We start from the raw sequence: 14,509 nt of genomic DNA, 5'->3' as shown, positions 1-14,509 counted from the left end.
AGTACTTCTGAGGCCATTTTTTGAATGGTAGCTGTTCTCTCTCTTTCTCTCCCCATCAAAGCCTCGGACAATAAGTGTTTTATCGCCCCTGGAAATGAGCGCAGGAAACAGATGTTGTTCTGATTAAGCACACCGACCGTGCCAAAAATCTCTCTGACGCCTTGTGGCCCGAGACACAACCTGCAGCTCACAGTCAGATAGATTTATCTGTGCTCATGTGCCGCAGAGGGATCTCACTGCCAACTCACTGGGAAGTGAGTGTATGTGTGTGTGTGTGTGTTTATTGTTATAATAAGCAGGAAACAAAGCCAGTTTGATGGTTTCTACTTTAATAAGAATGCACCACATGGCAACCCTTCATTTTACAAACTAGATATAAAAGACCATAAATAATGACATAAGTTACAGGTACCTAAAATCCTTGACAAAATAAAACAAATGACCAAAAATCTAATAGAAATGTTACAACAACAAAAAGAAGATTAAAAGAATGTTAATGTCTACATGGCTGGATCATATGGTATCAGAAGGCATACAATGACAAAGCTTAATGTGTGTTGTCTTAGGTTGTCATCATGTCATCATTAACTAAATGTAAAAGTATTATACAGTACATTCTGGTTTCCTTTCCTAACACTTCTTGCATATTTCCACAAGACAGGTCGTTGACGGATTAAAACCAAAGCAAAGAGAAGATCATTGAGCTGGGCTGGTATGGAGGACGGAGGAATCTGTAGTTTATCAATCGCATATGATCGAAAAACATTCAGATAGTAACGATTGTATAATTTGTATTTTTTTTTAAGTCCTTTGAATGTAACCTGACTGTCATTTGGTGAATATCTGAAACATCTAAATGAAACGAGATCAATGATATTCCCTTCTTATCAGCCTTTTCAGCCTCAAGTCCTTGTTGACTATATACATCCCCTGCTCAAAATCCAGAAAGATTTTTCTTCAGCTCGGGGAGTCCAATCTGCCTTCTAATGAGAGAGCCTATGCCGCTGACTGTCCATCTGTCCTTCTGTGTTTCTGTCAGTACAGGAGGCTATTGTCTATATATTCCACTGGATCCCTCTACTAAAGCCATTGCAGTTAAGGGTGTGTTGAAAACATCCAAACTCTTTAAATGCTGTTGCTGAAGAGGATTGACAGAGCAGGAGTAGTGGCACACTTTACATTGTTTTTGTCGACACAAAGCAGGTCATGAAATTCCAAAAACAAATCCGTAAACCCCCTCCACTGTAGCATAAAAACAGACAACTATTGATATTATTATGAAGACATCATAGACACTCATACAGACACAAACACACATTCATTCACACACACACACACACACTCACTCACTCACTCACTCACTCACTCACTCACTCAAACACAAATACACACTCATTCACTCACTCACTCACTCAAACACAAATACACACTCATTCACTCACTCAAGCACACACACATACACATGCTCACTTTACATGCAAACCAAAAACACAAAGGAAAATAAGCTTAAAAATTCATAAAACAAGTACATCATCTGCTGGAGCAGGGTCTAGTTTATATTACATTATTTAAATGTTTTTTAAGCGTTGCTGAATCATTCATATTGTTTTCGTAAGCTGTTGATGGTGGTCATGGATCGCTAGTCTGTTTGTTCTGAAAAATGGAGCGACACCAAACAGCGAACGTGCCAGTCATGGAGAGATGGAGTTGGAGGATACTCCAAGGAGAAGAGGAGGAATTCTGGTCATGGAGAGAGGGAGGAATCCTGTTGATGAAAGGTGGTGGCAGCTGGAGGAGAGAGAGAGAGAAGCGGGTGGGGGGAGACAGAGAGAGAGAGAAAGAGAGAGAGACAGGAAGAGAGACAGGAGAGAGAGAGAGAGAGAGAGAGAAGCAGGTGGGGGAGACAGAGAGAGAGAGAAAGAGAGAGAGACAGGAAGAGAGACAGGGAGAGAGAGAGAGAGAGAGAGAGAGAGAGAGAGAGAGACACAGGGGAGAGAGAGAGAGAGAGAGAAAAGAGAGAGAGAGGGAGAGAGAGAGAGAGAGAGAGAGAGAGAGACAGAGAAGAGAAAGAGAGAGAGACAGGAAGAGAGACAGAGAGAGAGAGAGAGAGAGAGAGAGAGAGAGAGAGAGAGAGAGAGAGAGAGATCACGTCAGCCATGGTTGGTTTTGAAAGTGTTCAGTTTGAATGCCAGTTTCTGCCTGGCATAGAACTACTCAAATATCCTTGTGATGCCCAACAACACATACCAGTTAAAGCATATGGAAAGTTCTAGTCATTCAATGCTTAACAAGAACATCAGCCTTCGCCAACCGATACAGTGACATCACTGCATTATTGGTTGGCAAAAGCCAACAATGGAAAACATTTCCTTCATCATGGGAACCGATCCTGAGTCATGCCGCTATGATAGTATTTAAACCCAGGTCTGCAGCCTATTTAAAATCGTTCAAATATTTTAATAATTTGGTTTAGCCTGCCTGGAGTGCCAGACGGACGAGGTTTTCAGTGTTGCTACTCTTCTATTGGTTCCATTGCACCAGGAAAGCGCAATCAAGCCCAGGAAAAGTATTCAAAATTACTTCAAATACTATTTGAACCCAGGTGTGAGCGGCTGTGGTGTGCTGTCTGCTGACTCAGTCAGTGATTAATCGTCCTCATTCACACGCCAGGCGGTTTAGAGCAGTGACTGATCTGAGAACAGGGCTTATTGATCTACTCTACGGCCTCAGGTGCCGGGCTGCTGGTTTATTAACACACCACTCAAACAGCTCAGCACTCAATGAGCTCACCACTGCAGAGAGTTACACAGTATGTACACACTGCAGAGAGAGAGAGTTAGATAGTACTACAGTATGTATACACTGCAGAGAGAGAGAGAGTTAGATAGTACTACAGTATGTACACACTGCAGAGAGAGAGAGTTAGATAGTACTACAGTATGTACACACTGCAGAGAGAGTTAGATAGTACTACAGTACGTACACACTGCAGAGAGAGAGAGAGAGTTAGACAGTACTACAGTATGTACACACTGCAGAGAGAGAGAGTTAGATAGTACTACAGTATGTATACACTGCAGAGAGAGAGAGAGTTAGATAGTTACAGTATGTACACACAGTACTACAGTATGTACACACTGCAGAGAGAGAGAGAGAGTTAGACAGTACTACAGTATGTACACACTGCAGAGAGAGAGTTAGACTGTACTACAGTATGTATACACTGCAGAGAGAGTTAGACTGTACTACAGTATGTATACACTGCAGAGAGAGTTAGACTGTACTACAGTATGCATACACTGCAGAGAGAGTTAGACTGTACTACAGTATGTATACACTGCAGAGAGAGTTAGATAGTACACTGCACTGCAGAGAGAGAGAGAGAGTTAGACAGTACTACAGTATGTACACACTGCAGAGAGAGAGAGTTAGATAGTACTACAGTATGTACACACTGCAGAGAGAGTTAGATAGTACTACAGTACGTACACACTGCAGAGAGAGAGAGAGAGTTAGACAGTACTACAGTATGTACACACTGCAGAGAGAGTTAGACTGTACAGTATGTATACACTGCAGAGAGAGAGTTAGACAGTACTACAGTATGTACACACTGCAGAGAGAGAGTTAGACTGTACTACAGTATGTATACACTGCAGAGAGAGAGTTAGACTGTACTACAGTATGTATACACTGCAGAGAGAGAGAGAGAGTTAGACAGTACTACAGTATGTACACACTGCAGAGAGAGAGAGAGAGTTAGACAGTACTACAGTACGTACACACTGCAGAGAGAGAGAGAGAGTTAGACAGTACTACAGTATGTACACACTGCAGAGAGAGAGAGTTAGACTGTACTACAGTATGTATACACTGCAGAGAGAGAGTTAGACAGTACTACAGTATGTATACACTGCAGAGAGAGAGAGTTACACAGTACTACAGTATGTACACACTGCAGAGAGAGAGAGTTACACAGTACTACAGTATATATACACTGCAGAGAGAGAGTTAGACAGTACTACAGTATGTATACACTGCAGAGAGAGAGAGTTACACAGTACTACAGTATATATACACTGCAGAGAGAGAGTTAGACAGTACTACAGTATGTATACACTGCAGAGAGAGAGAGTTACACAGTACTACAGTATATATACACTGCAGAGAGAAAGTTAGACAGTACTACAGTATGTATACACTGCAGAGAGAGATAGTTACACAGTACTACAGTATATATACACTGCAGAGAGAGAGTTAGACAGTACTACAGTATGTACACACTGCAGAGAGAGAGTTACACAGTACTACAGTATATATACACTGCAGAGAGAGAGTTAGACAGTACTACAGTATATATACACTGCAGAGAGAGAGTTAGACAGTACTACAGTATGTACACACTGCAGAGAGAGAGAGTTAGACAGTACTACAGCATGTATACACTGCAGAGAGAGAGTTACACAGTACTACAGTATATATACACTGCAGAGAGAGAGTTAGACAGTACTACAGTATGTATACACTGCAGAGAGAGAGTTACACAGTACTACAGTATATATACACTGCAGAGAGAGAGTTAGACAGTACTACAGTATGTATACACTGCAGAGAGAGAGTTAGACAGTACTACAGTATGTATACACTGCAGAGAGAGAGAGAGTTACACAGTACTACAGTATGTACACACTGCAGAGAGAGAGAGTTACACAGTACTACAGTATGTACACACTGCAGAGAGAGAGAGTTACAAAGTACTACAGTATGTACACACTGCAGAGAGAGAGAGTTACACAGTACTACAGTATGTACACACTGCAGAGAGAGAGAGTTACACAGTACTACAGTATGTACACACTGCAGAGAGAGAGAGTTACACAGTACTACAGTATATATACACTGCAGAGAGAGAGAGTTAGACAGTACTACAGTATGTATACACTGCAGAGAGAGAGAGTTACACAGTACTACAGTATGTACACACTGCAGAGAGAGAGTTAGACAGTACTACAGTATGTATACACTGCAGAGAGAGAGAGTTACACAGTACTACAGTATGTACACACTGCAGAGAGAGAGTTAGACTGTACTACAGTATGTACACACTGCAGAGAGAGAGAGTTACACAGTACTACAGTATGTATACACTGCAGAGAGAGAGAGTTAGACAGTACTACAGTATGTATACACTGCAGAGAGAGAGTTAGACAGTACTACAGTATGTATACACTGCAGAGAGAGAGTTAGACAGTACTACAGTATGTATACACTGCAGAGAGAGAGTTAGCCAGTACTACAGTATGTATACACTGCAGAGAGAGTTACACAGTACTACAGTATGTATACACTGCAGAGAGAGAGTTACACAGTACTACAGTATGTATACACTGCAGAGAGAGAGTTACACAGTACTACAGTATGTATACACTGCAGAGAGAGAGTTTACACAGTACACTGCAGAGAGAGATAGTTACAGTATGTATATATACACTGCAGAGAGAGTAGACAGTACACAGTAGTACACACTGCAGAGAGAGAGTTACACAGTATGTATACACTGCAGAGAGAGAGTTACACAGTACACTGCAGAGAGAGAGAGTTACAGTACTACAGTATGTATACACTGCAGAGAGAGAGAGTTACACAGTACTACAGTATGTACACACTGCAGAGAGAGAGAGTGCAGAGAGAGAGTTACACAGTACTACAGTATGTACACACTGCAGAGAGAGAGTTAGACAGTTACACAGTAGTATGTATACACTGCAGAGAGAGAGTTACACAGTACTACAGTATGTATACACTGCAGAGAGAGAGTTACACAGTACTACAGTATGTATACACTGCAGAGAGAGAGTTAGACAGTACTACAGTATGTATACACTGCAGAGAGAGAGTTAGACAGTACTACAGTATGTATACACTGCAGAGAGAGAGTTAGACAGTACTACAGTATGTATACACTGCAGAGAGAGAGTTAGACAGTACTACAGTATGTATACACTGCAGAGAGAGATTTAGACAGTACTACAGTATGTATACACTGCAGTTACACAGTACTACAGTATGTATTAGACAGTACTACAGTATGTATACACTGCAGAGAGAGTTAGACAGTATACAGTATGTATACACTGCAGAGAGAGAGTTAGACAGTACTACAGTATGTATACACTAGAGAGAGTTACACAGTACTACAGTATGTATACACTGCAGAGAGAGAGTTACACAGTACTACAGTATGTATACACTGCAGAGAGAGAGTTAGACAGTACTACAGTATGTATACACTGCAGAGAGAGAGAGTACTACAGTATGTATACACTGCAGAGAGAGAGTTAGACAGTACTACAGTATGTATACACTGCAGAGAGAGAGTTACACAGTACTACAGAGTATACACACAGTACTACAGTATTTAGACAGTACTACACAGTACTATACACTGCAGTTACACAGTACTGTACTGCAGAGAGAGAGAGTTACACTGCACTGCAGAGAGAGAGTTACACAGAGTATGTACACACTGCAGAGAGAGAGAGTTACACAGTACTACAGTATGTACACACTGCAGAGAGAGAGTTTTAGACAGTACTACAGTATGTATACACTGCAGAGAGAGAGAGAGATTTACACAGTACTACAGTATGTATACACTGCAGAGAGAGAGAGTTAGACAGTACTACAGTATGTATACACTGCAGAGAGAGAGTTAGACAGTACTACAGTATGTATACACTGCAGAGAGAGAGTTAGACAGTACTGTATACACAGTATGTATACACTGCAGAGAGAGTTAGCCAGTACAGTATGTATACACTGCAGAGTTACACAGTACTACAGATGTATACACTAGACAGTACTACAGTATGTATACACTGCAGAGAGAGTTACACAGTTTATGTATACACTGCAGTAGTTACAAAGTATACAGTATGTACACTGCAGAGAGCGAGTTAGACAGTACTACAGTATGTATACACTGCAGAGAGAGATTTAGACAGTACTACAGTATGTATACACTGCAGAGAGAGAGTTAGACAGTACTACAGTATGTATACACTGCAGAGAGAGATTTAGACAGTACTACAGTATGTATACACTGCAGAGAGAGATTTAGACAGTACTACAGTATGTATACACTGCAGAGAGAGAGTTAGACAGTACTACAGTATGTATACATTGCAGAGAGCGAGTTACACAGTATTACAGTATGTACACACTGCAGAGAGAGAGAGAGAGAGAGTTAGACAGTACTACAGTATGTACACACTGCAGAGGATTAGAAAGTGTAATGGCCAACAGTACTGCAGTATATACAGTGCATTCTGAAAGTATTAGACTTTTTCCACATTTACACACAATACCCCAAAACAAAGCAAAAACTTTTGCTAATTACATTTTTTTTAATATCACATTTACATAAGTATTCAGACCTTTTAATCAGTACTTTGCTTAAGTACTTTTGGCAGCAATTACTGCCTCGGTTCTTATTGGGTATGACGCTACAAGCTTGGCAGTTGGGAGTTTCTCCCAGATCCTCTCAAACTCTGTCAAGTTGGATGGGGAGCGCTGCTGTACAGCTATTTTCAGGTCTCTCCAGAGATGTTCGTTCGGGTTCAAGTCCGGGCTCTGGCTGGGCCACTCAAGGACATTCAGAGACTTGTCCCGAAGCCACTCCTGCGTTATCTTGGCTGTGTGCTTAGTCTTGTTGTCCTGTTGGAAGGTGAACCTTCACCCAGTTCTGAGGTCCTGAGCGCTCTGGAGCACGCTTTCCATCAAGGATCTCTTTGTACTTTCCCTCCATCCTGACTAGTCTCCTAGTTCCTGCCTCTGAAAAACATCCCCACAGTATGATGCTGCCACCACCATGCTTCACCGTAAGGATGGTGCCAGGTTTCCTCCGGACGTGACGCTTGGCATTCAGGCAAAATAGTTCCATCTTGGTTTCATCAGACCAGAAAATCTTGTTTCTCACGGTCTGAGAGTCCTTTAAGTGCCATTTGGCAAACTCCAAGCAGGCTTTTATGTGCCTTTTACTGACGAGTGGTTTCCGTCTGGCCACTATCATAGATGCCTGATTGGTGGAGTGCTACATAGACGGTTGTCCTTCTGGAAGGTTCTCCCATCTCCACAGAGGATCTCTTGGTCACCTCCCTAACCAATGCTGCAGAAATGTTTTGGTACCCTTCCCCAGATCTGTGCCTAGACACAATCTTGTCTTGGAGCTCTACAGACAATTCCTCTGACCTCATGGCTTGGTTATTGCTTTGACATGCACTGTCAATGGTGGGACCTTATATAGACAGGTGTGTGCCTTTCCAAATCATGTCTAATCAATTGAATTTACCACAGGTGGACTCCAATCAAGTTGTAGAACATCTCAATGATGATGAATGGAAACAGGATGCACTTGAGCTCAATTTCATGTCTCACAGCAAAGGGCCTGAATACTGAAAAAGTTATCTGGTTTTTATTTTGAATACATTTTCAAACATTTCTAAAAACCTGTTTTTGCTTTGTCATTATGGGGTATTGTATGTAGATTGATGAGGACATTTTTGTATTTTTTTCTCATTTAGAAAAAGGCTGTAACGTAACAAAATGTGGAAAAAGTCAAGGGGTCTGAATTCTTTCCAAATGCACTGTACATAATGATCCAGGTCAGACCTGAATAATTTCACATACTATAATGTTTTATAGTTAATAGTTTTTTTGTTTGTTGTGTTAATGCCAACAAAGATATGTCAAATCAATTAAAATCAAATTAAATGTTATTTGTCACATGCTTCAGAAACAACAGGTGTAGACTAACAGTGAAATGCTTACTTATGGGCCCTTTCAACAATGCAGAGAGATAAAAAGATAAATAATTGTTAAAAATAACAACACAAGGAGTAAATACACAATGAGTAACGATAACATGACTAAAATAACTAAGGGATAGGTAGTTTATAGATCCTTACCGTGGTGATTGATGATTGAATAATGTCCAGCATGTATTCTCTTGTTCATTTTGATGTCGTTGTCATTGTTGTTTTGTTACATATCCATCTCTCCGCAGTAGTGCACAGTCGTGTCCAAATACATCCCATACTCCTTTGCTCTCAGTTCCACATTCAGGAAACAAATACACAGTAAGAATCCAACTGGTCCAAACAGCTGTCCGTCAAATCACATAGAGCAGTAATCAGACCCAGGGGGGCGGGCTGTAATCCAAAAGGGGTGATGAAAGATGTTTGAGGAAGGATGAGATGGTGGTTCGGGAGGAGAAGGGGTAGGAATGCACCTCTTTAGATCAAAGACATTCTGAGAAAATGTCCAGAGGGCAACAAAACAGCCCAATCTTGGACAAAACAAGACCAGAACAGAGCAAAAACACAGAACCCCCTTCCCCTCCCTCCTCCATCCCTCCCTCAACCTCTCAGATTCTGAACATCAGTGTTTATCTCGAGGTTGGAATCCTCCATTTTGTCTGTTGGTATTCGAACGTAAAGAAAAGACAATCGAGGATATGGCAGCGAGTCACAGAGAACAATTCATACACACAGGACAGAACACAGTTACGATACAAAAATCTGCTCTGTGGGTATTCCAGAAAGAACTTTCCAGAAATATTACTCTTGCCTAGAGGAGCGATCCCCTCTGAATTCCTTCCAGACCATTGAAGGCACTCCAGTTGGCCTCTCGGAAAAGCTTTCCATCCATCCCGTTCTCAGCGTCGCTCGGACAGAAAAATATCCCGTTCTCAATAGGGCAATATCTAATATCTGGTAAAAAGTGCATATTTCCCACTTTTCTTCTTCTTGTTCTTTTCTTGTTCTTTTAAATCCAATTTAAAGTGCATGGAAGAGGTAAACAATTTGATTGTTCATTTGTCTTTTGATATTTAATTTGTACTATCCGTTAGAAATGAAGTCGTTTCCTTCTCGTTGATCAGACCGGAACCATTCTGCCTTGCATCTGTTGCATTTGGGAGAGCATTCCCTGGACGCTGGTCAGGATCTTATTCTGGTGTGCAGCTGAGGAGATTCCAATTCGGCCCATGTCCCTGTTTTGACAAGAGGAGGAAAGAAAACATTAGGAACCAAGACACACTATGACAGCTTCCTGATTCATATGACAGATTTAACATCCTCTCTAGGTGTCAACCCGGCCTAATATAAATGAGTCAGACAGGTCTCTCCTGGATGCATAAATGCTGAGTAAACCAAGCATAACTCACTCCTGTGTCATATGAACCACAGCCTCTGGGGTAGTGTATCCTGCTGCGGTGAAGTTGTCGCTGTATCTCTCCATGCCGATGGCCTGCAGCCAGTCCTCCACAGAGCCCAGGGCCGAGGCCACCTCCGGGCTGACCGGCTCCAGGAGGGTGGTGCTGGGTCTGGGGACGGAGAGGGGTGGAGACATCTAGACAACTTGTACTATATTAAAGCAACGGTACCTACAACTTTCAGTTGTCAAACCCACCTAAATCTTTAGTGAGTTTTCTTTTGACCCACCAAATAAATAAATAGTAAAAATTTTTATAAGTACAATCTTTACCCATTGACCGAAATGAATAAGCCTCAACCCACTAAATGTGTGTCAAGCTTCCTAAGCCAACATTTTGAGATACTATTGTCATACTTGGCAGTGAGAAACTGATGGATTAGAATGGCACTGCTCTTGTTTCTTAAATCAACTGTCACTCAGACATAACTACAACACTAGAACAACTAATTAAATCAGGACCAGAGGAGGAGAGAGAGACACGGTGCCCTCTGGCCTTATGGTTAGTGAGTTTTTCATCATCTGACGTTAGCCTATCACAGGGGTCAGGCACATGTGAACTACAGTCAAACCTGAGACTTTGAAAAAGGAACTGTAATTCTTCAGCCTATCTTCTTTCTGTCTCTTTCCCCCTCTCTCTCTCTCACACACACACACCTTTTTTCTGATGGAATCAGCAGGTTAAGACAAACTAAGCACTAGCATGTGTCCCATCTCTATTTGTCCTACAAGACAGAAGCCAAGTGAAACACAGTTCCTCCCTTGTGTCACCGACACGGTTAGTTAATCGTTATTTAAAGAGAAAATATTAACAACACACACTGTGGCTTTAACCTCCCACTGCTTCTCCTCTAGCATGCAGATATTCATCATGACTCGGTCTTTCTTTCAGGCACTCACCAACACCTTTTCCATCCCTTCATCCCTCCTTCCTTAGCTTCACAACGACATCTGCCATCAAATATTTACCTAGGGCCGGTGCGACGGAGGGACTGAGCACACTCACTACGGTCCCGCTCCACTGCACCCCTCCTCCATAATTTAACAGGTGTTGGCTGAAAGGCTTGGGCTGCTGGGTTCAATCGCCACTTTGGTCTGGCTGGGGGCCGGGGACTGTGTGGGGGGGGGGCTCTGGGGTAGTACCCAAACCCCTTACTTCGTTGCGAAATTCGTTGTGAAATACTGTGGTGCTTTGGGCATCTTTCTCCATCTCTACCACCCTGAGCCATTGATTGAGATGTTACTAGGGTCCCCAAGACCTCACCCTTGTTCCTAAACCCCCTGTAAAATCTGTTCATGGGATTCAGTTCCACTAATTATTCCTCTAGGACTCTCTCTCCCATTCTCCCCCTCTTTCCCCCTCTCCCTCTCTCCCTCTCTCCCTCTCTCCCTGGGTTAAAGAAGAACATTTCCTCCCTCCCCGACTAGCTATGGGTCTGTAAAAATACGCAGTTCCACCTAGGAGTAACGACTCCTCCTTAAAGGGAGCTTTTTATAACATACTGCTAGCTACCATTGTAATTCTCAACTCTTAGAACACATACCTTATTTTACAAGGTGTACCATTCAGTTAATGTTGTATGGAAGTACAGTATATAAAACAGTACTGATTACACACATTACAATAATAGTGAATAAACTAAGAAATCTCTGTCTCACCGTGTGGTCTCTCCTCCAGTCCTCTTCAGGCTGTTGGGGTTCCGGATCAGTTTGTCCAGCATGTTGACGATCTGGCCAAACTTGGGCCTGTCGCCCCTCTCCCTCTGCCAGCAGTCCAGCATCAGCTGGTGCAGTGCCACGGGGCAGTCCATGGGCGGGGGAAGCCTGTACCCCTCATCTATGGCCTTGATCACCTTTGGGGAGAGAGGGCAGAGGTTAGAGGTTAGGGTTGATGGTAGACTGTGAGATAGATTACTCAGCCATCCTAATTACACTATAACGATGATGTTATTATAATTGAATAATAGGAAGTAATCATGAAAATTGCACAGCTGTAATTACACAGAAATATTTCTATAATGACATAACATCCTTATTATTTGATGTTTTAAACCTGAATGTGTTCTTACTGTAGACTTACATCCTGGTTACTCATGTCCCAATATGGGCGCTCCCCATATGACATCACTTCCCACATTACTATGCCGTAGCTCCACACGTCGCTGGCCGAGGTGAACTTCCTGTAGGCAATGGCTTCTGGGGCTGTCCAGCGAATGGGGATCTTCCCTCCCTGTGATTGACAGGAAACAGACTGTTAGTATACCAAATACATAGGTACATACAAGCATGAAAACGCTGAAATGTATTAACACTACAGCTGCACACAAGCTTGTGCACACACACACACACACTCTCTTACCCTGGTGGTGTATGCAGCCTCGGGGTCGTCCTCCAGGACTCGTGACATGCCGAAGTCAGACACCTTACACACCAGGTTGCTGTTGACCAGGATGTTGCGTGCGGCCAGGTCTCTGTGGACATAGCTCATATCAGAAAGGTACTTCATGCCCGACGCGATGCCACGCAAGATGCCCACCAGCTGGATCACTGTGAAACGCCCGTCATTCTTCTAAAGAAGCAAACAAACAAATCAATGCATGTTAGGTCATGTTTGTATGCAGTGGCAGGATGGGATGATGCTACTCTTTATGACGTTGCTTGGCTGACATTCATTAAGAGGCTAACGGCTGTAATAGTCATACCTAGAGTTCTGAACATTTGAAAGCAGACACATACCACACAGAGAGTTGAGTACACAGACTGCATTGCATGACTTACCCTCAGAAATGCATCCAGCGAACCATTCTCCATGTACTCTGTGATAATCATCACTGGTTTACCTGAAGAAAAGGAGGGAGGGAGGGAGGGTGGGAGGGAAGAAAATGAAAGGCAGATGATTATGGAGGTAAACGATGCACATCACTGCCCAAAGCAGCAGGAGAGCAGTGCTTCTCAGGGGTGTGTGTGCGTGTGGTGTGTGTGTGGTGTGTAGTGTGTAGTGCGTGGTGTGTTGGGAGGGGGTACACCATTCGTCTCAGTACCGTAGTGATTAAATTAGTTCAGTGTAACAGTGTGTCCTCACATCTCCTCCTTACTCAGAGAGAGGGATCTCTACTGTAACATAACACCACCACACACACACACACACACACACACACACACACACACACACACACACACACACACACACTAACATGCAAACACGCAAGAAATGTGCACATAATGTTACAGCGCCTCCAGAAAGTTTTTACAGCCTAGACTGTTTCCACATGTTGTTGTGTTACAGCCCAGACTGTTTCCACATGTTGTTGTGTTACAGCCCAGACTGTTTCCACATGTTGTTGTGTTACAGCCCTAGACTGTTTCCACATGTTGTTGTGTTACAGCCTAGACTGTTTCCACATGTTGTGTTACAGCTGTTTACATGTTGTTGTGTTATGTTTCCACATGTTGTGTTACAGCCCTAGACTGTTTCCACATGTTGTTGTGTTACAGCCTAGACTGTTTCCACATGTTGTTGTGTTACAGCCTAGACTGTTTCCACATGTTGTTGTGTTACAGCCCTAGACTGTTTCCATGTTGTTGTGTTACAGCCTAGACTGTTTCCACATGTTGTTGTGTTACAGCCCTAGACTGTTTCCACATGTTGTTGTGTTACAGCCCTAGACTGTTTCCACATGTTGTTGTGTTACAGCCCTAGACTGTTTCCACATGTTGTTGTGTTACAGCCCTAGACTGTTTCCACATGTTGTTGTGTTACAGCCCTAGACTGTTTCCACATGTTGTTATGTTACAGCCTAGACTGTTTCCACATGTTGTTGTGTTACAGCCCTAGACTGTTTCCACATGTTGTTGTGTTACAGCCCTAGACTGTTTCCACATGTTGTTGTGTTACAGCCTAGACTGTTTCCACATGTTGTTGTGTTACAGCCCTAGACTGTTTCCACATGTTGTTGTGTTACAGCCTAGACTGTTTCCACATGTTGTTGTGTTACAGCCCTAGACTGTTTCCACATGTTGTTGTGTTACAGCCTAGACTGTTTCCACATGTTGTTGTGTTACAGCCCTAGACTGTTTCCACATGTTGTTGTGTTACAGCCTAGACTGTTTCCACATGTTGTTGTGTTACAGCCTAGACTGTTTCCACATGTTGTTGTGTTTACAGTTACCCTAGACTGTTTCCACATGTTGTTGTGTTACAGCCCTAGACTGTTTCCACATGTTGTTGTGTTACAGC

The 14,509-nt window shown here is 42.7% G+C and overlaps 1 protein-coding gene across 1 annotated transcript in view; it reads right to left on the bottom strand.

Annotated features, from left to right (window-relative positions):
* Positions 1 to 308: 308 nt before the first annotated feature.
* The window catches only part of epha4l (eph receptor A4, like), a 106,518-nt gene continuing 92,317 nt past the window's right edge, over positions 309 to 14,509 (bottom strand). Inside the window, exons 12-18 of the mRNA XM_042297578.1 lie at positions 13,051 to 13,112; positions 12,632 to 12,841; positions 12,353 to 12,502; positions 11,932 to 12,125; positions 10,226 to 10,384; positions 8,967 to 10,051; positions 309 to 1,788 (exon numbers count right to left, since the gene is read on the bottom strand). Coding sequence (XP_042153512.1) covers positions 9,937 to 10,051; positions 10,226 to 10,384; positions 11,932 to 12,125; positions 12,353 to 12,502; positions 12,632 to 12,841; positions 13,051 to 13,112 — 890 coding nt within the window. The 3' untranslated portion in view covers positions 309 to 1,788; positions 8,967 to 9,936. The remainder of the gene's footprint in view (positions 1,789 to 8,966; positions 10,052 to 10,225; positions 10,385 to 11,931; positions 12,126 to 12,352; positions 12,503 to 12,631; positions 12,842 to 13,050; positions 13,113 to 14,509) is intronic.

This window comes from Oncorhynchus tshawytscha, linkage group LG14 (assembly GCF_018296145.1).
Source record: "Oncorhynchus tshawytscha isolate Ot180627B linkage group LG14, Otsh_v2.0, whole genome shotgun sequence".
Lineage (NCBI taxonomy): Eukaryota > Metazoa > Chordata > Actinopteri > Salmoniformes > Salmonidae > Oncorhynchus > Oncorhynchus tshawytscha.
This window is presented reverse-complemented; position numbering and strand designations above follow the sequence as displayed.